This window comes from Nicotiana sylvestris, chromosome 12 (assembly GCF_000393655.2).
Source record: "Nicotiana sylvestris chromosome 12, ASM39365v2, whole genome shotgun sequence".
NCBI classification, from domain to species: Eukaryota; Viridiplantae; Streptophyta; class Magnoliopsida; order Solanales; family Solanaceae; genus Nicotiana; species Nicotiana sylvestris.
In genome coordinates this window covers 153770364-153795663 of record NC_091068.1, presented here as the reverse complement: position 1 = coordinate 153795663, position 25300 = coordinate 153770364, and the positions used below count along the sequence as shown (strand labels likewise).

General features: G+C 34.0%; 2 protein-coding genes across 3 annotated transcripts; one reads left to right on the top strand and one right to left on the bottom strand.

Moving 5' to 3' along the window:
• The first annotated feature begins 3589 nt into the window (after nucleotides 1–3589).
• LOC104237821 (calcium-dependent protein kinase 4) lies at nucleotides 3590–9482 on the top strand. Its single transcript, XM_009792046.2, has 9 exons — nucleotides 3590–3737; nucleotides 3836–4648; nucleotides 5158–5301; nucleotides 5379–5531; nucleotides 5708–5823; nucleotides 6002–6169; nucleotides 6655–6879; nucleotides 8133–8285; nucleotides 8956–9482. The coding sequence occupies exons 2-8, from the start codon at nucleotides 3919–3921 to the stop codon at nucleotides 8256–8258; spliced, it is 1662 nt and encodes a 553-aa protein (XP_009790348.1). The 5' UTR covers nucleotides 3590–3737; nucleotides 3836–3918; the 3' UTR covers nucleotides 8259–8285; nucleotides 8956–9482.
• An 85-nt stretch (nucleotides 9483–9567) lies between these two features.
• On the bottom strand, nucleotides 9568–14208 carry LOC104237822 (uncharacterized). Of its 2 annotated transcripts, none has more exons than XR_011404497.1 (5): nucleotides 13931–14208; nucleotides 12935–13365; nucleotides 12637–12846; nucleotides 10739–10989; nucleotides 9568–9942 (listed from the first exon to the last, which is right to left on the bottom strand). XR_011404497.1 is itself a non-coding variant. In XM_009792048.2 (5 exons), exons 1-5 carry the CDS (start codon nucleotides 14160–14162, stop codon nucleotides 9901–9903), a joined length of 1113 nt encoding a protein of 370 aa, XP_009790350.1. In that variant the 5' UTR covers nucleotides 14163–14206; the 3' UTR covers nucleotides 9568–9900. The 2 variants fall into 2 exon arrangements, 1 of the variants encoding a protein (XP_009790350.1); XM_009792048.2 differs by having other exon boundaries at nucleotides 10739–10936; nucleotides 13931–14206.
• Between the last annotated feature and the right edge of the window lie 11092 nt (nucleotides 14209–25300).

Here is a 25300-nt window from a genome sequence, read left to right as displayed (position 1 = left end):
GGCAAAATGTACGTCAGTACAAATAATCCCCCGAGTATGTAAGGAATAAAAATCGGTAAATAATAGACATGAGAGAAACATGGAGTAAACAACTCGACATGTACGTTTGCATAGCTCTGTGAATCATTTCATTTTTTATAATGTCATGCATATGCGTATAAATGTCATACCATGCATGGTATATATGTTCATAACATCATCAAGCCTCTGAGGGCATCCCATTATATCATCTCGGCCACTGTGGGCAAATCATCAACGTATACTAGCTGATTAGGTGGTGGTACGTATATAGCGTTGTAACCTTTCCCCATATCCCATGTGTATATATATATATATAACGCCATCTGGTCATGGGTCAATGCAAATGAACGCGATGCATGAGAAGTACGTCAATAAAATCTTCCTGAGTGTCATAAGACCATTATGCCTCTGATTAATATCATGAAATCAATTTACGTATTTTCTGAGACCCATTATATATATAACGCCATCTGGTCATGGGTCAATGCAAATGAACGCGATGCATGAGAAGTACATCAATAAAATCTTCCAGAGTTTCATAAGACCATTATGCCTCTGATTAATATCATGAAATCAATTTACGTATTTTTCTGAGACCCATGAACAAATGATAGAATAATATGACACATGGGGAATCAAAAACATAAGCATCTCTAGTATTTCTATGAATAGAGTTATTTATGGAAATTGTGCATTTGCTCGTTTCGTTTGTGTCGTATAGATCATGCCAAAAGAAAGAAGGGATAGCCTTAACATACCTAGGTCGATTCTCGTGAAAATCCCTCTAACACACGTTAATTGCGACGAAAACACGTGACAGCAAGATCGGAGTAGGGAGAATCCGTATGACATTCTTGAGAAAGATTGCACCATACTCCCTTATAATTGCAAAATCTCACGTTGCTTAAAATGCTACGAAATCTTGTTGAATTTCCATGAAATCATGTTGAATTTGTTGAAAGTGCTAAACTTCCCCATGTTACCATGTTAGAGAGGTCTTATGTTTGAATTGAATTATTGAAGACTAACATTACGATGAATGACTTCTTTAAGTGTTATGATGCCTTAAGATGTGGCCCCACTTTAGGAATAATTTGGCCAAAAAAATTCTTAATGTGACACTTATCTTGAATGACTAATGAGTCATTTATAGGAGTAGGAGGGGGTTGCCACGTTTTGGCTTAAACCTTATCCAAGATTTTGATTTAATTAATCTCTAATTCATTAATTAATTATTAATCTCCCACTAAAATTAATAATTATCCGGTTATCCACATAATGAAGAATTATCTCAAATTACTTAAAATACTACTCACCTTTAGCACACCTTATACACCTTACTATCATGGCCATGTGGTACCTTGTATGGAACTAGTTCATAAATACCGAGTATTTTAGCTCGGGCCGTATTTTATCACAACATGTCAAACTTGGATGAAAATTCATTTTCTTTGACTTGTTTCCCCTTTCACATTCACGAATTTACTCATCACTTGCTTGAAATAGTATAATTCTTATAATCTCTAAATAATCTTGTCCTTGAACTGAGGTCAATTATCTTGCGACAATTTCACGTATAATACTACAGGGTGCAACATCGTCGTATTATAATACTACGAAGCGTAACATCATCGTAATGTAATACTATAAGGCGTAACATCATCGTAATATAATATTGCAGGACGTAACATCATCGTAATATAATACTGCGGGACGTAATATCGACGTAATATTGCGGGGCGTAACAATTTGCTAGCCACCCTATAAGATATCAGGCGGATTGATATCAGTTTAGCTCTTATCGGGCGGTTATTAGACGGTTTATCGGCCTAATTCAATCTATATTGCGTGCATTAATTGTTTGCTGACCGCCTAGCATACAAATTCAGAATAAGAAATTACAGATGAGTCCAGACATACATATGTCTGTTAACGCCTACATTACATCCAATATGTTAAATCAACAATATTGAGCAGACTACACAGATTCTAGAGAACCCCTTTGTTACTCAGGAAGAAAAGTTCACTACCTTAAATCAACAATATGTTATATAACTTCAACGTCACTGCTCATAGGCGTTAATATATGAGTCCAGACATAGATATATGGATAGAGTACTGGAAGAGTGGAAGACTAAAGTGGAAGGATTTTTGATAGTTAATATATATATGGATAAAAATAATAGATATTTATATAAATTGAATAATCCGCCCCAAACCGATAAATCGTTAATGAAAAAATTTCAATCTGTTCCCCGTCTGTTAAACCATTAACCCGATACCAATAAGCCATTAAACTTCGATTTCGATTCGATTTTCGGTTTCGGTTCGATTTTGAACACTCCTAATAAACTCCTACCGTATTTCTTGTATATTTTCTCACATCTTTTACATTGCTAAAATTATTAAATCCTAAAAAGTATTGTTATATATGACTAAGCACATTTATTCTTCATTGTTAGTATGTGTGTTTTTTATACATTTATATATGAAGAAATGTTTCATTTAGACTCTTTCTAAAAGTATATAACTATATATTACTCTTAACTATTTGAGTGGTTAAGGGCTCGTTTGGTACGAAGGATAAGGAATAATTAATTCTGGGATTAAATTTGAGATAAGTTTATTCTATGTTTGATTGAGATAAAATTGTGGTATAATTAATCCCGAAATTGTAGTATTTTTTTTATTTCTATGTGAGGGTAAGATAACTAATCCCGAGATAATTAATCATGAGATAACTTGTTTCACAAATAAATGACCCCTAAGGGCTCGTTTGGTATGAGGGATAAGGAATAATTAATCGTGGGATTAAATTTGATATGAGTTTATCCCATATTTGGTTGGAATAAAATCGTAGTATAACTAATCCCGGGATGAGTTATCCCAGGATTGTAATATTTTTTATCCCTATGGGAGGGTAAGATAACTAATCCCTAAATAATTAATGATGAGATAACTTGTATCCTAAAAAATTATACCGGGATAAATTATTCCCGAATTAATTATTCTACCCTTCCATAAATATAAAAAAATATTATAATTCTGAAATTAATTATACCGTAATTTTATCCTAACTAAATATGAGATAAACTCAACTTAAATATAATGCTGGGATATCCCACTCCCCAACGAGCCCTAAAGGTACAATTTTCTTACTATATGTAGCTAGCCGCCTAGCCGAGACAACAGTCATTGGGAATTGGGATGTTTCTTGGCAATGCCATATTTGGACTAGTTTAACATGCTCTCACTCTACTATTTTATAAAATTAATTATTCATATTTTAAGGTCTATATATTTTATGAAAGAAAAGTAAGGAGACCGATGTATTAAAATAATTTTGCAACTTTGGATACACATATTATATCCTTTTCTTTTACGTAATTTTATTTAAAAGAATTATAAGTACTTTTTTGGTTTCATTTTATGTGATGTTTGAGGATGAAAGAAATTTTTGTGATCTAAAATAAATTATAGATATTTATATAAATATTTTCTTAATTATAAATGAAAAATTAAAAGATTAATTATTTTTAAATATAAAAAAAATATCATTGGACCATTTAATTGAAGCTGACCAATGTTGGAGTTGGACCTCCATTTATTCTCTTTCTGCGCCGGCTTTTCCTCTTCCTCCATTTTCTTCTTCTTTCTTTTGTTTTTCCTTTTTTCATTTAGATCCATCTTCTTCAGCAAGATATATGCATTTAACTGTAAGTTTCTTTTCCTTTTTCTCTTTATATATTGCTCAAATTAACTTTCTATGATCTTCATTTCAGTTTCTCTGTTTTTTTTTTGGTTTTTTTCCCAGCTTATTGAAGCATTTGTGGATGACGAAAGCGTTATCGAGCGTGACATTACCGAGCTGAAAGGCGCGTGATTTGTGATTGTTTGATGGGCAATACATGCCGTGGATCTATCGGAGGCAAAACTTTTCAGGGCTACGCTCAGCCCGAAGATAGTTCTTACTCCAATTCCAATCGCGAACCTTCATCTGCCAATTCTTATTCTTCCTCTGACAATTTCTCACCTTCTAATCACAAAAAGGAACAAAAATCATTATCTCTCGTCAGCCCTAGAAAAGCAAGCATGAATCGTACGGGTAGTAATCAGGCTTATTACGTAATGGGGCATAAAACCCCTAATATTCGTGATTTTTATACTTTGGGTCGTAAATTAGGACAAGGTCAATTTGGTACAACTTATTTATGCACTGAAAATTCTACGGGAAATGAATATGCTTGTAAATCTATTTCGAAGCGAAAATTGATTTCCAAAGAGGATGTTGAAGATGTTAGGAGAGAAATTCAAATAATGCATCATTTAGCTGGGCATAAAAATATTGTTACAATTAAAGGAGCTTATGAGGATCCTTTATATGTTCATATTGTTATGGAGCTATGTAGTGGCGGTGAATTGTTCGATCGAATTATTCAACGAGGACATTATAGTGAGAGAAAGGCAGCTGAATTGACTAGAATTGTTGTCGGGGTTGTAGAGGCGTGCCATTCGCTTGGTGTTATGCATAGAGATCTTAAACCTGAGAATTTCTTGTTGGTTAATAAGGATGATGATTTCTCTCTTAAGGCCATTGATTTTGGACTCTCTGTTTTCTTTAAACCAGGTAATAATGATGTTTCAGCTTACTTTTATCTATAACTTCAACTCCGGCTTATTTAACTGAATATTTAAAATGAACAATTCATAAAAAAGAAATCTTTCTGTGAGGTTACGTGTATTCTGTATTTACTTAAGTTATTAGTTACCACTAGTCAAATGTTGTTTATTGTCAATTTGGATTAATATTAGGTATCGATAATACCTCTTTTCTGTTCCTTTCAAACGATGCTTTTCTGTTTGTATTCGTCTTAGGTCTAATTCTTAATATTTTGGCTGAATTATTTGTAACTGCATATTTACAGGCGTGGCCTTTTATTTCTCTCTAGAATAGTTTATACATGGCTGTATTTATTACTAAAGTTCATTCTTCGAGATGCTTATATCCCTAACTTGTCACTCTTTGGAGATCAGTAAATATTGGTTTATGAAACATTGATTTGTTAGCATACACTTATTCTATCATTTCCTTATATTGTATGTTGGTTGAATGGTACTTGTTGTTCACTCCCGCAGGCCAAATATTTAAGGATGTCGTTGGTAGTCCATATTACGTGGCTCCTGAGGTTCTTTTGAAGCATTATGGTCCTGAAGCAGATGTGTGGACAGCAGGGGTCATACTATACATACTGCTAAGTGGTGTTCCACCATTTTGGGCTGGTATGTAGTAATCCTAAAGTGTATATTGTCCATTTTCCGATTTCCATCTCCATAAAGTCACAATCTGTATTCTACAGAAACGCAGCAGGGGATATTTGACGCAGTTCTGAAAGGGCACATTGATTTTGATTCAGACCCTTGGCCGTTGATATCTGAGAGCGCAAAAGATCTTATCCGGAAGATGTTGTGCATGCAGCCGTCAGAGCGGTTAACTGCTCATGAAGTATTGTGTATGTTTACCTTATTAAGTAATAGCAACCTTTCATATTTCAGTTGATGGAATATTTTTGTTTAGCTTCATTTATTCTCAAATTGCATCTATATAGTATACCTGTGCGTACATCTATGTCATTATGCAGGTGAATGAACTAATGTTCATATTACAATATCCTCTAACTTTCTGCAGGTCATCCTTGGATTTGCGAAAATGGTGTCGCTCCTGATAGAGCACTGGATCCTGCAGTACTCTCTCGCCTTAAACAGTTCTCTGCTATGAACAAGTTAAAAAAGATGGCTTTGCGGGTATCTGTTCAAACCTGATTGTAGATCTATGCTTCAAGTATATTGTGAATCTCAGATTCTTCCATGTCCAATCAAACCCAATATAATATTTGTGACACAGTTTGTTGTGTTCCCTCTGGGTTGCTTGGATATGTAATTGAAATCTTTGTGAAGCTTCACATATTCTTTCTGCTTCCAGGTGATTGCTGAAAGCTTGTCAGAAGAAGAGATTGCTGGTCTGAGAGAGATGTTTAAGGCCATGGATACAGATAATAGTGGTGCAATTACATTTGATGAACTAAAAGCTGGGTTGAGAAAATATGGCTCTACATTAAAGGATACGGAGATACGTGAACTTATGAATGCGGTAAGGCAATCTTTATTGCAAAGTGATTGTATATGTTTTCAGCATCTTTCTCAAGTTAATGACGTGACTATCTGTCAAGGAAGATTAGAATCTTCATCTCTGTAGAATGGCACAGGGTAATGATGGTAAATTCGATCTGTTTGGAAAGAGGAGAGTTCAATTGGAATTTTGGCTCTTTCATGTGTTAGATTATTTGAGTACTTCTGTAGTTACTGAAGCTCATCCGCAAGGTACTCAGCTTTTCTTTTATGTGTGACAAGTTCCTGAAAACTGTTAGGTCTAAACTCTGACTTGGACCCACTTCATATGCCTCATTATAAACACCATCACTTTATTGTACAGTTCCTTGTTTCTGTCCACATGATATCTGTTGATCTTTCTATTGCCCCGTAACTCTAAACATGCGTTTCTATGAGGTTCATGCAAAGCTCCATTTAAACTCTCTAAGGCCATTGATGTAGTTATAATAATACTCACAATTTCAGGCTGATGTGGACAATAGTGGGACTATTGACTATGGGGAATTCATTGCGGCAACTGTTCATCTTAATAAATTGGAGCGCGAGGAACATCTCATGGCAGCATTTCAATATTTTGACAAGGATGGAAGTGGTTATATAACAGTTGATGAGGTCCAGCAAGCTTGTGTAGAGCATAACATTACAGATGTTTACTTTGAGGATATTATAAGAGAAGTCGATCAGGATAATGTAAGTCGACTGACTTTAGAGCATAAATATGTCTTTTAGGTACTAAATATGAAATTGAAGTGCTTTAATAGTTTAGCAGACCTCTCTGATTATCATTATTGCTTGGGTGCACTCAGATTCAATTCAAAAGTATCTTTGGACATTATGTCATTATTTTATTTGGTCCGATTGCCTAAGCTAGTCTTCTCAACCTCTCGTTTTTTAGTCACACTTGTAGAATTATACTTGTGCAAAGATTATAAGATTAATAAAGTGAATGAAACATGTAACACATGCTCACAGATAAAGCATAGATCCAAATGTTTAAAAGGAATAACTAGAAGAGATATCTCTAAGTATTTCTAGATCACGCAAAAACTTGGTTGTCTTTTGACAAGTCCTCCTTGACTGTAGGTTTCTTGAGTATGAGCTTGTTTGATCAAACTTTTCTAAAATTCGCTTATTTTGTGAAGTGCTTTTTGTCAGAAGTGTTTTTTGAAGTTCTTCAGAATTGTAGCTGTTAGTGTTTAGCCAAATCATTTGAGAAGCGTTTCGTTAAATATTAGAAAAGTTGTTCGTGTTTGGTCGATCTTGTCAAAAAAAGTGTTTTTAAGCGTCAAATTATGAAAATAGAACATGTACAGATTTACTTACAACTACTATTACTTTAAAAAATTGTTATAGTTATTTATTATTAGAGACTGATTAAATTTTTCAATTTCATTTAATCAAAATATTTTCATCTTTTGTTTGAGATTTGGTGCGATTTGCAAGAAGAAAGAGTTGGGGAGAAAATGGCAAAAAATTCATGGTGAAGAAGGAGAATGGGACAACGTTTTAATGGTTGATTTCCTTTTTAAAATCAATGTGTAGTTTTGTGAATAAAAATTATTGATAAGGATATGTAGCTTCTTCGCTACAGCAGGAAAAATGCTTTTTTGTTGCTGCTGAAAAACTCTTTTCCATTTTTGCCCAAACACCTCAAATCTCCAACAAAAGTGCTGTTGGCTTCCCAAAACTTTGTCCAAACAGGCCTTTCTCTAAAAAGTTTGGCCACACAAGATATATATCCTGCTAAATATTTTTGCAGATTTTGTGCCTCATGCATGCAAAATCCTATAATATAATTCATTAGAGTTTGTGATTCGATGTGCCCACCATGTAGGCAAAATTATCTCTCAAAAACTGTGTTTTATATGCATGGAATGGTTCTTTTTGTATTTATATTTGTCCCTCATATATAATAATCTGTTTCCGGATTCGCTTCTTTCCAGGATGGACGAATTGATTATGGGGAATTTGTTGCTATGATGCAGAAAGGAAATCCTTGTGGTGTAGGGAGACGAACAATGCGAAATAGTCTGAATTTGAGCATGAGAGATGCAGCAGGAGCTCATTAGCTTCTGAGACAGACATATCTCTAGCAGGTATGTTCCTGTCATCTTTTTGAAGTAACCCATTTTTGTGGATGCGCAAAAACTTATAGCAATTAGGAACTTATACCACGTAATAATGAAAGGTGCATGATTTTACTGCTTGCCTTGTGGTTGATGAACCAATGAAAAATCTTAAAATGTTCTTTTCTACTTGAGAAACTGAATTTAAAGGCATGTACCCTTTTTATATTTAGAGTTCTTTAACTTTTGGATTCTCATCTTTTCCTCTATAAAACGGGTGCATGCCTTTAAATTCAAAAGGGTACATTGAGTTCTTTAACTTTTGGATTCTTAGCTAGTTTCCAAAAAAAGATTGAGATTTAGTGAAAAGCCCTCTTGTATTCTCCCTCAACATTGATAGAATTGATAGGCTTACAGGTTTCCATTAGAGCTAAATTTCCTGCACTCCTGTGAGCCTGATTGAATTGTTGAGATCTACGTCCATTTGGTAATTCCTCTTTACAAGAAGCGATGAACAATTGTCTCCTCCTTTTGGAAAATTTCATAATATTTACTTTCTTAGTTCTAAAAGAAGTAATGGATATCAAGTCATGTACCCTTCTTTGAGTTGTACTGTGGACAACTCTTGCTCTCTTAGATATTTTCAAAGATTAGATCCTTTTATGGATAATTGAATTTTGTAGAACATGATGCATTGCAGATAAAATGAAGCTTGCTGTTGATCCTGTATTCTGCAAAAGAAGATTCTAATTTCTGGTACTGGCTAGTTCGCAAGTTGTACAGAAAAGAGACCAGAGGCAATACACTTTCATGATACCATGGTGTCTTCTACCTAGTTTCAACAGTAACATCCAGTACCTTCGAGTTTGAGTAGAAGAAGATGAGTTAAAGACTGTCGGACTGCTATTTGCCTCCACCAAGTGTTGTGAGATTTATAGTCAGTGTGAAAATTATCCCACTAATGTGTTCTTTAGTCAAGGATTTTCACTCTTGTTTCAAATCATTAAACTAGGTTGTTGATCTTATGATGTCTTATTCCTTGAATGATTTTCACCTTTTTACTTGTGTAATTTAATTGATGTTTGTTTATACGTACACACTACCCTCCCCAGACCCCACTTGTGAGAGTATACCGGGTTTATTGCTGTTGTAATTGATGCTAGTTTATAGTAATACTGGAATCTATACGTTTTTCTTTATCAGAAGATAATTTTTTAATTTGTTCAAGGTATATCTTTTGGTATAAGAACTAACAGAAGTCATTAGCAAAGAATGACTGTGCCGCAAGACTTGTAACAATAGCAAGTTAGAATTGACTATATGAATCCTTATTGACCATGATGCTCTATCTAAGCTCATCTTAGACAAATATTATACAAAATGGTTGTCACTCATGAATAAAATCATGTTGATCATACAATTAAATAATTCCTATTATGTTGCTCTATTTAAGTTTATTTCGGACCGATACTATACAGAGAATGATTGTCACTCCTGAGTAAAACCATGTTGGAGATACGAACATACAATTACATATTTTCCCTCCACAAATAATTCTGGGGAAGGATAATTGAGCAGTCTCTTCGTACTGTTCTTGGCATGTAGCTTTTGCTATGGCTGCGTCAATGTTGCAGGTAACTGGTGCCTACTCTGTGGATGCAGCACTTTCACATGCTATAGCAATTTCCTGAAGAATAATCAAAACTAAAGTGTCAGATCGAGCAAGTCATTGGAATTTATGGTCCTTTCCAATTAAAGAAAAAGGTTTGTTAATGTTGGGATAAAAAATAATAAGGTGCCATGCGGAAGCTAATAAATATAAATCTTGAATGATGATATATAGACAATACAACAAAATCTATTAAAAAATACATAATAACTTAATATGATTGGTCAAGTGACCTACATCAATCTACTAATATAAAAAAGACTTATCGGAAGAATAAATTCTCCCCCTAAACAAAATTCTTTAAATGACTACATTGTGGAGGCTGTCTTGTTACTGTGAGAACTGAGAAGCAAAGATTCTCAACTTGCCCTTAAAAAAAAAAAAAAGGATAAGGCATATTAAGAAGATTTATGAGATTTATTTCTTTTAGGGGTCTTTTTCCCTTCCTTCAAGAAAGAAAGTCTTAATAGATTAAAAATTCAAGACAAAATCCTAACCACTGCTACACTATTCAGTGGAGCAAATCTATTCAAAATATAACCTCTCAGAGCATGGTTATCAACAGAGGCCTTCGCCAATAGAAAATAGAGATTAAAGAACAGGCTGATTCTGTAGAATCAGAGACGCCTGGTCTTTCCTCTAATAAATTTCACAAATAGGTATAAGATATGATGGCGGACTGGGAATTATATTCATATTAATATGCTATCATAAAATATCTTCAATATAGATGCAGTATAAGCTAAAAGCGAGACTGAGAATAAATAACCAAAAAATTTCCTTGTTAGGACAAAACAATAAGAAAACTACTTGCCTTTAACTTCCCATCATCAGAGAATATGCATTTGGACGTCATGGCACGTCCCTTTTCGAACAGCCACCCAACTTCGCAGCAAGTTTCGCCACCTGCAACGTCTTTCAAACAACACCAGAGTTGCCTTGGGAGCAAAACAAGATCTAATTCATCTCTAACTGTCTTCCTGGTGCTGTCATCGACGAGCTCTTGAACTTTCTGGCAGTGTAATTCAGAACTCTCCATTACTTATTCCTTCTGATGCTGACATGCTATTAATTATTTAACACAGACATTGCAAGTCAATTTTTTCCAGGATTACTAATTCCCTAGAAAGCAAGTTCAGTTGCAGTAGATTGCAAGCATGAAACTACTACTACAACTACAATAGAAACGGGGTAAGCTGAAAAGTCAAATCAATAAGATGTTGTTTGGTACACTATTCAATTTGTCGATTTTTACTTTGTAACTACTCTGCCATCAAGTCGGTATTTTGAATTCTTGTTGATTAGTGTGTGAAGGTTTATTGCCTGCGCGGACTAAAATGGTATTTTCATTGAAAGATTAACTGAGGCGGATCTAGAATTTCTATAACATGGGTGCACCATTAAACATAGAAGAAAAAAAAAGTATTAAGTTGGAATCGATCCCTGCTCCTCTAGGTAAATAACTCAACATTAAAACAAGTGTACCATTTAGCCTTTTTGGAGCATGGGTGCCAACATATAATATTAGATCAATTTTAAAAAATATGCACATAAAATATCTAGTTTGGCGGAGAGACCATGGGTTCACGTGCCCCTAATTAAGGATCCGTTAGAAGGTCTATCGTCCTTAACTGGGCAAGAGTAACAGCACTAAAGTTGATAATCATTTCTATCTAGCTAGCTTTTTAGATACCACAACCCATGCATAGAAGAAAACGTTGTTCCGAATACTAATAGTTATTTCAATTGTTTTATAATTTTGATGACTCAAAAGAACAGCTGGTGTTGCTGCATTTTTCGCCCATATTTTACCTGAATAACATTAGTTGATTAATTTATTGGATAGGATAGAACAATGGCCTTAAGATCAGCTTATTTTTAACTGCAGGCAACAGAGATGTGAAGAATAACACGACCACTCCCTATTACTCAACACGATTACTCCCTATTACTCTTTCCCAGAACTTCTGTATGAAGCATCGGTACAAGTGCAGACGTCACAAATAGTTCAACGCTGCGAGAATTATCCATGTGCTCTCCCCAGATGTATAGAAAGGTAAGCAAGAATCAATTTTGGTTTGTGAAGATAATTGGCTTTGCTTTAGCAGAAATCCAATTCTCAGTCTACTAGATTTCTTCCTAAACTAAAGCAAGGCAGCAAAAAGTGACAAATGAGATTATGGTTGTCAACTTCTGGGGATAGGAAGTCAAGCAAATGGCTAATGTATGATAAAAATCTCAAAACCCAATTCTTGATAAACTTGAAGTCAAGACACATGAATGTTATAATCTACAATTCTACTGCCAAATAAAGTTCTTGATGCTGTACCAAAAACAACGCGGGGGGGGGGGGGGGGTGCTACAATCACTATGATTTTAGATTGTTTTTTGTTGCGCAGGACATTCAGCACTAAGGACTGTATGTCATGTAATGTTAGTTAGCTTTGGAAGTAACAAAAAGAAAGCATGCGTCAACTTGATGATAGGAGGATGATACGGTTGAGACATAATATAATTAAGTAATTAGAAAGCGTGCTCTCTAACAACTTAAGTTTTTGGACAAGATGGTCACACAATTCAATATGGTATTACATCAGGCAAGAGGTCCTGGTTTCAACTCTCACCGCCACGCAAAAAGCACTAAGAATTTCCTAGTGAGATGGTTACGCAATTCAACACGTAGGAGATCGTAAAGGGTTATTTAGTGCTTACTTGGGGAGCATTGTCAAAGCTGGAGATCGCATGCTTACCCTCCCAAACACCAATGAGCTGAGCAGGGTCCAAGGCTTGGGTAGAAGCAAATGCAGAATCTTGAATAGCACAACCACCCAACTGATCCCCGTTTCGAAACGGGCCATACCAATGCTCGCAAAACACCTTAACATTTTGCAATACCAACTTAGAATCTTCAAGGCGCACGACCTGAATTGGAGGTGTCAAATAGACAGGCCAGGTCAAACTTGAGCAGGTCAAAACGGGTTAAATCAATAAACGGATGATAACCTCTAACCTGAATGATCCGCACCCTCGACTCCTTCTCCCGAGGATCAATCAAACAATGCTCCAATTCCCATGACTTATAGGGATTTGCCTTATTTTCATTGGACCAGGCGGCTACATAACATCCACTGGATTGATACGCAAAAGCAGAAACGTTGTCATCAACAATACTCCTCTCGTTGATACTATGCCTAGTAGCAGCATCAGCTTCACAGCCGACAGTAGGAAGTAGCCGAATGGACTTGTACATGAACGAGAAGGCGTCATCGCCTTGAGCAAGAGTGGGGCATTGAGTTTGCCAATCGAATACCTTCACTTCCCACTCCCTATAAGCTTCAGGTACTACATTTTCTGGTAATTCAATCGGCTTACCTTGATTTGTAAATTCTGCTCCAAACCCATCCCATTCCCCCGACACATTTTTTGCAAACGCAGCCCATCCTTTCAAATTGATATTTCCATCGTCCATACAATAAATTAAAAAAATTATCATAAAATAGACATAGAAATTCAGGGAGAGGCCAAACGATGGTTTATCACATGAACAGAAGGGAATACAGCCTGCTATCACTGCTTAATCTAGTATTTTCAATACAGAAACATAATACTCGTTTGTTTTAATATATGTGACATAATTTGAATCGACGTGGAGTTTAAGAAAGAAATGAACATTTGAAATTTGTGATTTTAAATATGCCATAATATTTATGCGTCTATAAAACTTTTGAAATTTATGACATAAACATGTGGTAACATTTGTAGGTCTATAAAAGCTTGTTATTAAGGTTACAGTAAAAAATGTAAAGTTAATTTTCAAATATAGAATTCTTTTTGGAATAGTCTAATATATGACACATAAACTGAAACGGAATGAGTATTAATTTCTAAATTATAATTTCAATTGCCCATTAAATTGAATGGTATGGGAATTTAAAGACTGAATCCACAAAATTTAAATTCTGAAATTGCCTAGGCATATGAATGGTGTATTCCTTTTTATGCTTACCATTAACGGAAGTTGGGGGAAGTGATTGGACTTTGGAATCTGAGTGCTCTGTTGTCTTTGCTGCTAAGGCATGTATGGAAATGATGGGTATTGCTCTCTTGGAAATTGCAATATAATTCTCAAGTTTGAATTGTTGGGGGAAGTTTGATTTATTATGTTTAGTGAAAGATGGTGAAATCAACAAAGTGGTGTGCTGCTGGGGGAGCAACCTCACATGGGCAAACAGAGCCATAGAAGAGAACCTCTCTGCTTTTTTCCGTCTGCAGCCAGTTTTGGCCTCACGTTAGCCTGTTATCCCACCATCTTAATTTTAATTTTTTAATTTAATTTTTTAGGACAAAAATAAATTAAATTGTATTGAAGTTAAGATTTTTTATTTAAAATTTCGGATCAAAATAAGTGCCGGCTAATCCCTAACAGCATCTCTCATATAGCATCTCTCAAAATGACAAATCTATGCACTTATCCCCCAACACCTCACTTTTGACTCAAATAAGAGACAGATCTAGCCTTAAGCCTATGGGATACCCTATATTTAGTACTTCCTCCGTCTCAATTTATTAATCATGGTTCAAATCACGAGGGTCAATTTTTTTTTTTTAACTTTGACCATAAATTAGGTATAGATTTTTATTTTTTTTTAAAATAAAAATTTTATAATAAAAACTATATAAAAATACTATAAGTCATAATAATTTATATTTTAAACTGATTATTATATATATATAGAGAGAGAGTTGACTCCCTAAATAATAACTATGACTAATGTCACACCTCCTTTTTGCGCGCCCGCCCCGAAGGGTTAAAATGCGCGAGGGGAGTTTTTCTAATTTAAGTGACAATATTCGAAATGAGATTATTTATTTAATTCAGAGTCGCCACTTGGGAAAGGTTTGGTTTTTGGTGTCCCAAGTCACCGGTTTATCTTGAATCCCAAATCGAGGAAATTTTCGACTTTTCCAAATGAAGTCTGCGAACCAGAAATTCTAAGTAAGGAATTCTGTTGACCCGAGGGAAGGTGTTAGGCACCCTCGAATCCCGTGGTTCTAGCACGGTCGCTTAAATTGTTATAATGGCTAAATATCTGATTTAAATACATGTTGTGACTTATGTGCTTTTATTAAGTTTAAACCGCTTTTATTATTATCATTTATTTTTATAGAATTGCAACGTCGTGAAAATGCATCTCGAACCACGTCACAATCAATGCACCCGTAGTTGTTAACACATTTCGACTCCGTTGAGATTTGAATTTGGGTCACATAAATGCGCACCCGAATTTAAGAATGTAATTTAATTAAGTCGCGCCTAAAGAGTCTAACGCGTTATTATCTTTGGGGAAGGCAGTGGAATTCACTAAACAGTCTATCCCAAATTCTAAGTATTTATTATGATCAATTATTGAGGGCCCCGCAATTTGCATTTTTGTTTGGCGAGGCTCGTCTCATTTTTTAGAAAAGGATGTCCTAAAGCGACTACATTTCTATTACATTTGTCTCTAAAAATAAAAGAGAAAGACCAAACTTACTTGTTTAAGCAACTACATACTAAATATCTACTATGTTTGACGAATCCGAATTTTGTTTGATTACCTAATTGGTTGTTTATGAGATGAGAATTACCTAATGCCTTGTCTTCAAGGAGTGAATGAGCTTTGTTAATTTGCTAAGGGGGATTGCAAGCAAACTAATAACGTACACTAAATTTACATTAAACAACCTTCCAGTTTGAATTTTAAAACTAGCTCATTTGGGCTTGATAAATGAAATCAGTTGTTTATTAGGAAAACTACTATTAATTGAACTCAAAAAGTAGTCGCATTATTTCGAAACAGTGAATCTATATCGAAACCCATATCGAACCTATATAGGAACAAGTAATCTAACAAGAGGGTTGGCATATATGGCCATCCTGTTAAAGTAACACCACATGAGAATTAGCTTGGGGTACATTTATCTTGAAATTAAATGGAACCAAATATAACAGATTTGACAGTTCAAAAGTCTAGACAAAATACATACAGATGCTTGCCACGATTCTATATTATACTGTCATAGCTAAATCGAAACCTAATGGTTATACACATTGAAAATACGTCTGATCTAACAACAATATTATCTGATATGTCAATCAAGATGTGCATAATTCATACAGAGCAATCGTGGTTGGAACTAATTTAAACAAATACAGACCAAGCTACTATTCAAACTATTTTTTTGAACATAAGGATCGTAAAGTAAACGGATGTTCATTTCTTTATTTCAGCTTCAAACTTCAAACTTTCAGCCAACAAGGTTTCAGGAGTGTGTACCTGGGAATGCTTACAATCGAAGAAGAAAGGAAGTCAGTAGAATGACAATGGCAACAGAAACAGCAGCAGTAACAGCAGGTAACAAATAGAACAGCTTCCAGTGCAAGATACAGTTAGAGTCGATGGAAAAATGGCAGAAAGACAGCAGCAAACAATGCAGTAGAAACAAAGCTCCAAGACAGACCAAATCCAGGAGAAACAAACAATGTGAATCAACCAATGAACTCAGCTGATACTTGAAAGAAAACAGAGTTGATTGAACAGGTTGAACAAACTGAGAATCACACAAACAAGGAAGAAACAGTTGCTGATTTTCTGTATATTTTCCTCTCTCGTAGGTGTCTGTATATATCTAACAATCAAATCTCCAAAAGTCTGAGTTTAGTCTAAAAATCTGCCTGCCTTTTCCTTTTTCAAATTTTTTTTGTTTTCAAAATCAATCCAGTCCCCCTTTTCTAATGGAAGTTCCTTTCTTTTATAAGCCTAAAATCACCCCTTTAACAGCCTGTTAGACAATCAGAACCCCCTCCCTTTCTTACTGTCTTTCCACTCAATGTTTAAAAAAATCAAATCCCCCATGAGATTCCCTGACAGTCCCCTTTCCCATTTTATTAACTAAAAGCAGACATGGGCAGCAGGAATATAATCTGACAGCATATGCTGTCAAACTATTTTAATCCAAAAAGGGCCTTTAATGCACATGTTGTGCACAAGTGCACATGCCCTCCAATTCAGATTGCAGTTACAAAAACCAATCCTTTTATACTTCTGATTCAAATACATCAATCATAAGTAGCTATAGTTGATTCTTAATTTGATTCAAACAATGTTCAGCAAGACAAATCAAAATGTTACCATTCAAACAGCTAAAACTATTCGACGACATGTATCGAATCGACTATACTAATTATAATATATACAATCAAAGCCAAGGATTAGAAATCTAACAGTATCAACAAAGGGGTTCAGATTGCAATGTCAGAACACAGACGACCTCGGGGACTGATTAATCGAGCAGTTTCAAATTCCATTGACTATACAGTTTATCCTCACACACATTACCAGTAAATGAAAGAAAGATTCAATCAAAACAGAGATGGACAGAAACAGTTGATAAAAAAAATTTAAGGACACAAATTAAACAACCGACTGGACACACAAACAAACATTCAAATACAAAAGATAAAACGAACTGATAAAGAAAAACAAACATTACCTCGAAACTTGAAAAAATTAGAAAACCTTGTCTTGGATTCAAACAGACCTTTCTTGGGGTTGAACGAACTTTAATCGAAGTGTTTATCAAATGAGAAACACTTTGATTAGGGTCCATTAGACCCTAATCACTTGGCTCAAACAGACACGGATCAGTCACGAGGAAACCTAGGGTTCTAGAGGGCAGATTTGGGTTTTGGGCTTTCTTGGTTAGATTCGGACCAAACCAAGCATGGTTTGGTCACGAGGGGGGTCCGGGGACTGTCTGGTATGAATTTAGGGCAGATCGGTGTAGATCGAGTTTTGACTCGAATCTTCAAATGAAGATTCGAGAAGGTGGGATGGGATTCGAGATGTGTAGTTGGTGGATTTGGGTCCAGGACGGTGAGGAGCATCTATGGTGTTAAGGAGGGGGGCACCGGCGTCCATGCCGCCGGCTTTCATGGCGAAGGTATACAGGGGCGGCTAGGGTTTGGAGGACTGAGGTCTGTGGAGGGGACGACTAAGGCCTGGGGGTTTGGATAGGGGGGCAGGGTAAAGGTTATAGGCTTATATAGTTAGTGAGAGATCGATTCTTGGCCGTTGGATGGGGTGAGATGAAGGGTCAAGATCTTTTGGCTGGTAGGGAACGGTGTCGTTTCAACCTAAAGGGGTTTGGGTCGGTCCGGGTGGAATGGGTCGGGTTTTGTTTATGGGTTATGGGGAAGTGATCTTGGTCGTTGATCAATCTGAGATCAACGGCCCAGATCAAACACGACCCAAACGACGCCGTTTGAGATAGTTAGGGGCTGAACTGGACTGGACCAGTAATTTTGGTTTTGGGTTGGGTTGTTTGGGCTTGTTTATTTAAAATCGGACTGGCCCAAGTCCGAAACTCTTTTTTTTTTTTTTAATTTCTTAAATTAATTTGCCAAATAATACCATATAAAACATTGAACAATAATTATCACACAATTAACATTTAATTATACTAAATACTTAATGACAAAATACAATGAAGGATGCACACATTTTATTTTTTCTTTTAATAAACGGATTACGGTTCACATGACATATAGACATATATTTTTTATTTTTGTTTGAATAAAACAACCATGGGCAAAATCACGAATAACTAGCAAAAAACGCCACGTAAAAATTCAGCAAATGTACAACAAGACCAATTGCTATTATTTTGTTTCTTTTGGAGTGATTGTCGCGTAAAACAAAAATCACGTGCTCACAACTAATAAATTGAGATGGAGGGATTAGAAATTTATTACTCCCTCGGTCCAAAATAAGTGATTTTTTAGCTATTTTCACACAGATTAAAAAATTCACCTTTTAACACTAATTAGTAATGAAATTGACCATATTAACCTTTACTATTGCTTCATATAAATACTCCTAACACATACTCTAACATTATTTACTCCAAGGACAATGTAGGAAAAAAATAATTAATTCATTCTTGAAATCTGAAAAAATTACTTATTTTGGACGGAAAAAAATAAATATTTGTCAACATTTTAACTGTGAACTCAATTATTATTATTATTATATAATTCAAAATTGCGGTAAGAACCCATAATTTTAGAATTCTAAATCTGCCTCTTCTCTATTTGGCCTCATACTAGCCTTGCATTAGTTTTGTCCTCGTGCTTTTAGAATTGGCAGAATAACTGGAAAAAACTTTTAAACTTGACACCGATTATCTATATCTATATTATATTAAAAGAAGAGTAGTGAAGCATGAGGTTAAGCCAAGTGGCAAGCTAAAAAAAGTCACTTGGCAATTTTAAGACAACATTAAAAATTTGAATTATAAATGAAAACATAATTAATGGAAGTAATAGTTCAATAAGAATTATTTTTTAATTATGATACAAATCTCTATTAGTAGTATAATTTAGTTAACATTTTTTGTATAATTATGGTAGGGACGAATTTTAATTAATTGATCAAGCTTTGTAACTGACCTTATTTTGGTACAATATACATTACTATATGTATCTTTAATTAAAATTTTATGTATAATTCAGTTACGGTAGGTATCCTTTTTTGAGAAAGAATCAATTAAATTTTTATTTTGTATCTTACACATTAATTTTAAGTTGAAATAATAATTCTTTATTTAATACAAGCTTTGTATCTGACCTTATTTGGGTGCAATATACATTACTGTAGGTATCTTTTATTAAAATTTTGTGTATAATTCAATTATGGCAGGTATCTTCTTTTGAGAAAGAATTAATTAAATTTTTATTTTGTATATTACACATTAATTTTAAGTTGGAATAATAATTTTTTATTTAGTACAATCTTTGTATCTGACCTTATTTGTGAACAATATACATTACTATAAGTATCTTTAATTAAATTTTGTGCATAATTCAGTTATGGTAGGAAAAATAATTAAATAGTAATATATATATATATATATATATATATATATATATATATATATATAATGAGGCTATATTAATGTTTACAATTCGGACAAATAAATATTTTATATGTAAATAAATATTTCTTAAAATAATAGTGAAAATATTACTGCAACAATTAAAAATTTTACGATTAATATTTGAATTGAGTATTGCTAGGTTAAGTTTGAAAGTATAAGATGATTTTTGAAAATGTGGTCCAATGGAGAAAATAGAAAAATAAGATATATATTTGAATTTGAGATGAGACTTTTTTTTAATATGATAAGAAAAATCATATTTAAGAATACGAGCAATAGAGTCAAAGTTACTATTGAAATAATTTTTATTTATTATTTATATTATATTAAAATGAATGTGATAAGAGTGGATATTAAATTCAAACTAATAAAAAGCACATGACAACGTTAATAATATTAAGTATTGAATATACAATAGCAAAATAAGAAACAAACAGAGAAAAAAAATCAAAATTTCTATCATAAAGAACAAAAAAAGGATAAAACTTATTTAAATTTGATATAAAAAAGTTTTTTTAAGTATGATAAAAAAGGTCATGATGTGGATAAGGCCACATAACTGAAGTTTAACATATTAAAACAATTAAAAAATATCAAAATATTAATAAATTAGAGATAATGCGAGGTTATTTATACTAAGAATTAGTTTAAAAAAATAAAGTAAATATATAATGCTTAAAAATATTATTAATGAATTTAAACTATTTAATAATTTTGAGTATTAATTTTAAATAAAATAAATATTTTTTTCAATATAAAAAATCATACATTGATTTATATAATAATATTAAAGGATATAAAAATAAAGAGCCATGTTAATGAAAGCCACATAAGAAAATAAAATACTACATATTAGGTAATGTATAGCAATAATCAAAAATTTAAAAATATTTAATATTAGAAATAGAAGGGAAAGACGATTTGAGCTTGAGATTTAGATTAAAATTATGGTGAAAACGCTCAAACTATGGATAGGACTACAAAATTAAAATTTTACTAGATAAAAAACTAAAAATTGGATAACAAATTAAAACTAAGGAAATATAAAATAAATATCTCATGTGGATAATTTTATGAACGAAAATTAAAGTCTAATTTGTATCCTAACGTTAAAAAGAAAGAAAATTTAATTACACGTGATACAAAACAATTATAAGAAAATTTAATAGATTTAAAATATAATAAGAAAAACCTTATCTATTAATATTTTAAACTAATTCAAAGTTATAACTTAAAATAAAACGTGATATTATATATTTTGTTTATTGGTAAAATATTAGTGTAAAAAACTAATTAAAAATTCATAGTGGGGAAACGGATGTATAAAGAGGAAAATAGAGATAGTGTGAGAATATTTATACTTTGAATTAATTAAGTATAAGGAAATTAAATAATTAAATAATAGTCAAAAATATTATTGAAAGATTTAAATGAAAAAAGAGTTCCAAGTAATTAAGAGGATAAAAGAACAAAAATAAATTAGCTTTTAGGAATAAATTTTTTTATATTTATATATGTTTATCAAAAGGGCAATAAGCAAGATATCAAGTCAATTGGTAAGCTAATAAAAGATTGCATGCATATAACATTATTAAGTAATAGATAATGCAATAACTAGAAGCAAAGATTAAAGAAAGAGTTGTTTTGGGTGAAAATGTAGAAGGATAAGACTTATTCGAATTTGCGGTGAAACATAAAGTGGTAGTAAGAATTTTGTTAAATAATATGCTCAAACAAGACATATCACAAACGTGATATGTTTAGTATTATTTAATATTGAACACAAAATAAAATACAAGTACTAGATCAAGGAGTTGGATTGTTATAGATATAAAATGAAAAGAAACATGTTTTCTGGAAGTTTTAAATTTTAAGATAATTCCAATAACTCAAATTATAATTTGATATTTGTGCACGCGCATCGCGCGGGTACTATTACTAGTTTATTATAAAAATTAAATATCACTAGTCCAAATTATCCTCATATACTTAAGCTATTATTATTAGAGAAAGATTTGGAACTCCAAGTAATATTTTAGATTTTAGGATTTTCGCCCCGATCTAGTTTAGGGTAAAAACCCGTTGCTAGCTAGGCATGGCGCAACTCGCCTCCCTCCTCAAGTTCTGCCCTCTTACTCAATCTTAATATTTATTTTAAAAAGATCTCTCTTTTTTTAAATAAGGTAAGCTTTGAAGTCATGGCTTGTTAATTTTTCCATCATAATCCACATTAATCGAATAAAAACTAGTGAAAAAAGTAAAGACGTGCGATCTAATCCTAATATATATACATGTCCTGTCATGTGAATTTTTTTGTCCATATGGACTTCTTTTTCAGGAATTTGGCTGGAACTCCATTATTTAAGCTAAATATTTAGGTGTTGAAGAGCATGAATTAGATCTTACTGAATCTAGAGATATTTTTATCTACGATCTAATTTAATTGACGGAGAAACTCTTCGTTTCTTAAAATTAGTCCGATGTGAATTATACTTGGAATCTAACCAAGATCCTAAAATATGAGTTGTCAATTATTGATAGATCAGATCCCAAATACAATTCACAACGACCAATTTTAAAAAATGAAGAGTTTCGACATCTTAAATCAGATTGTAGATGGACCCTCTCTAAACTCAATAAAATCTAATTAAAGCTATTCACCACCTTTTGAAACAGCTCTTTTAATCAAAGGCACATAGTGTGTAGAAATAATATCAAGACAACCTGGTGTACTAAGCTCCCGCTATATGCAAGATTCGGGAAAGGGTTGAACCATAAGAGTTTATTGTACGCATCAGTCTTACATATATTTTTGCAAGAGGCTATTTTCCCGACTCGAACCCGTGACATCCTATTCACATGACAACAATTTTACCGGTGACCTGAGCAAGTGAAGTTATAACCTCTCTTTCTGCACTCAATTCATGTTTTAGAACCAAGGAATTGTGTCCTTTTATAGTTGACAAAATTCGTTTAGATGACCATAATGTAAATTTGAATTGGTCAAAGATTACATTCATTGATTAATTTTGAATAGATTCTTTTAAATATTGATGTTGTCTGCACTGGCAAAGAGCAGAAAGAACGAAAGAAAGAGATCTATAGAAATTTGAAATTTATTTCTTTTAATATTATGGATGAGGGAGAAAAAAATTGAATTGCACATATTCTTTTTAATTCAAGTTTTGGCAAGTTTTAGAATAAATTGGACTCAAATACTTGTCAAGATTGACAGAGGCAGACGATCTCTAACTGATTCGCTTATTAATTTGCATATAAATAAGTAGTGACAAAAGTAATAAAGAAAATATTCAAATGCATTTAACAAAGACATGAACTTATACACACACACAAAAAAAAACATTCATATTGAGTTTGGAAAGAAGCAAGTTCACATGTTTGTATAGTACTTCATTCATCCCATTGTATGTGATACATTTTTGTTTACCCTTAAAATTGGATAACAATTAAACTTATAATGTGATTTAACGACACGTGATTTCATCTAATACCAATTGATAAATATAAAGATTAGCAATAAAAAATAACAATAAAATAAGGCAAACTAGTGTTTGAACGGAATCCAGCCCTCGAGTTTGAACACTCTCGAACTGACCAATGCAAGAACAATTAAAAATATAACAATCTGATAAACAAGAATATAAGCTAGAAAATATTGTATTGCTTTGACATTCGTGAATATAAGATGGTTACAAAATGATTAAGGCCCTCTTTACATAGTAGAGGAATCCTATTTATGGTACAATTCTAATTACGGAAGCAAAAAATCCCATGATTAACTAAATAACCGCCCTTGATTTGATCTGTTCCGAGATTTATGCCATGATCTTCGTCCAGTCACGGATATCTCGCCTTTCTGTCATTGTGCTTTTCTATCTCTACTAGCATCGATCTTCGATAGGTACCTCGGTCCTTGAACTCGGTGCCTTATCCTCGTACCTCGATCTGATCCGTTGCGAGGCCGATCTTCTATGTAAGTCCCTAGCCTCGCTCAAATAGTAAAATCGGGTAGGCCCGGTTTTAACCGTATATAGATAGTTCCCTCGTTTCTTGGAGTGTAATGAGAAAAAACGAATTGGGCATTCGATTTTGTACCTTGACCTGTCATGATGTCATCTTTATGACGTAAGCGACGGAAGTGACTGAAACGTCCCGTCGGTTCGCATGTCAAGGCATTAAATATCTGTCAGTTGTTGTCCGCCATTATTGATTTTGAACCCTCATCTTCTTCCTATAAATGTGCTTTCCTTCTCTTTTGCCCAAACTTCACTCTTAATCTCCGCCCTAATCTTCAAAGTTTTTCACTTCCTTCAAGCTTTTTCGTGCTGCATAATCTCTAGGTTTCATTATCAACCTTCCTTCTAAACACCAAACCTCATTCTCTTCTTCCTTCTCTCAACTTGTAGAGATGGCAAAAATGTCTAAAATTGTTCCACAAAAGAAGGGTGCCTCTTCATCGCGGCCGGCCCTGAGGAGTGCGTTCCGGTGGAGCCACGCCCTGAGGAGTGCATTCCGAGGGAAGGGAGTGTGATCTTACTTCCGACTTCAAAGTCGAGAAAACTTTGCCTTTCCTTGGCCGATGTGAGCCAGTGTCGAGATACATGTGCTCGATAGCTGAGAGTGACCTTGAGCAGGTCAAGAAAGACTGCCATTGGGAGAAGAAAGAGGTGGTGATTCTGACCCCCGAGGAAGATATCACTACCCATGTGAAAGGGTTTCTAAGTGTTTACACTTACCCTTTCACGTTGGGCCCTGTCGATCCTGTCATCATTGACTTTTGCCGCCAATATCAAATAACCCTAGGTCAGATCCACCCTTCTTTTTGGCGGATTGTCATTCTGTTCCAATTTTTCGCGAGCAAAGTCGAAGGGATGCCTTTCACCCTCGACCACCTCATCAGGCTGTATAGGCCCCATCTTTTTTGAGGTGGGTTAATAAAGCTTCAGCGCTGGGCCACTAAGGTACTATTTTCGAGCATAGACAAGGACAAGGATCGAGGGTGGATGGGTCGGTTCGTTCGAGTGAAGACTTCTGACCTAATTCCGGCCGAGAAGATGCCATTTCCCGAGAAGTGAAATATGAAGCGTAAGTTCAATCCTTCCTTTAGCTTCTATTTACTATTTTGTTTCCTTTACTTCTTCTCATTGACGTCCTTTTCTATGATGTGGCGGTTGTTTGGATGCCTGGTGTGATTCCGAACCTCGAGAGCTAGGTTCGGACCTAGCTTCGACCTCCTCGTATGCTGAGTGCTCATGGTGCGATTTAGAAAGGGGCCGATGGGAGGCCAAAAATCACGGTAAGCCTTTTCTTCACGTATCTGATGGCTTTCATTAAAATGTTTCCCTCTTATACTCACTTGAGTTCCTTTCGTACAGGC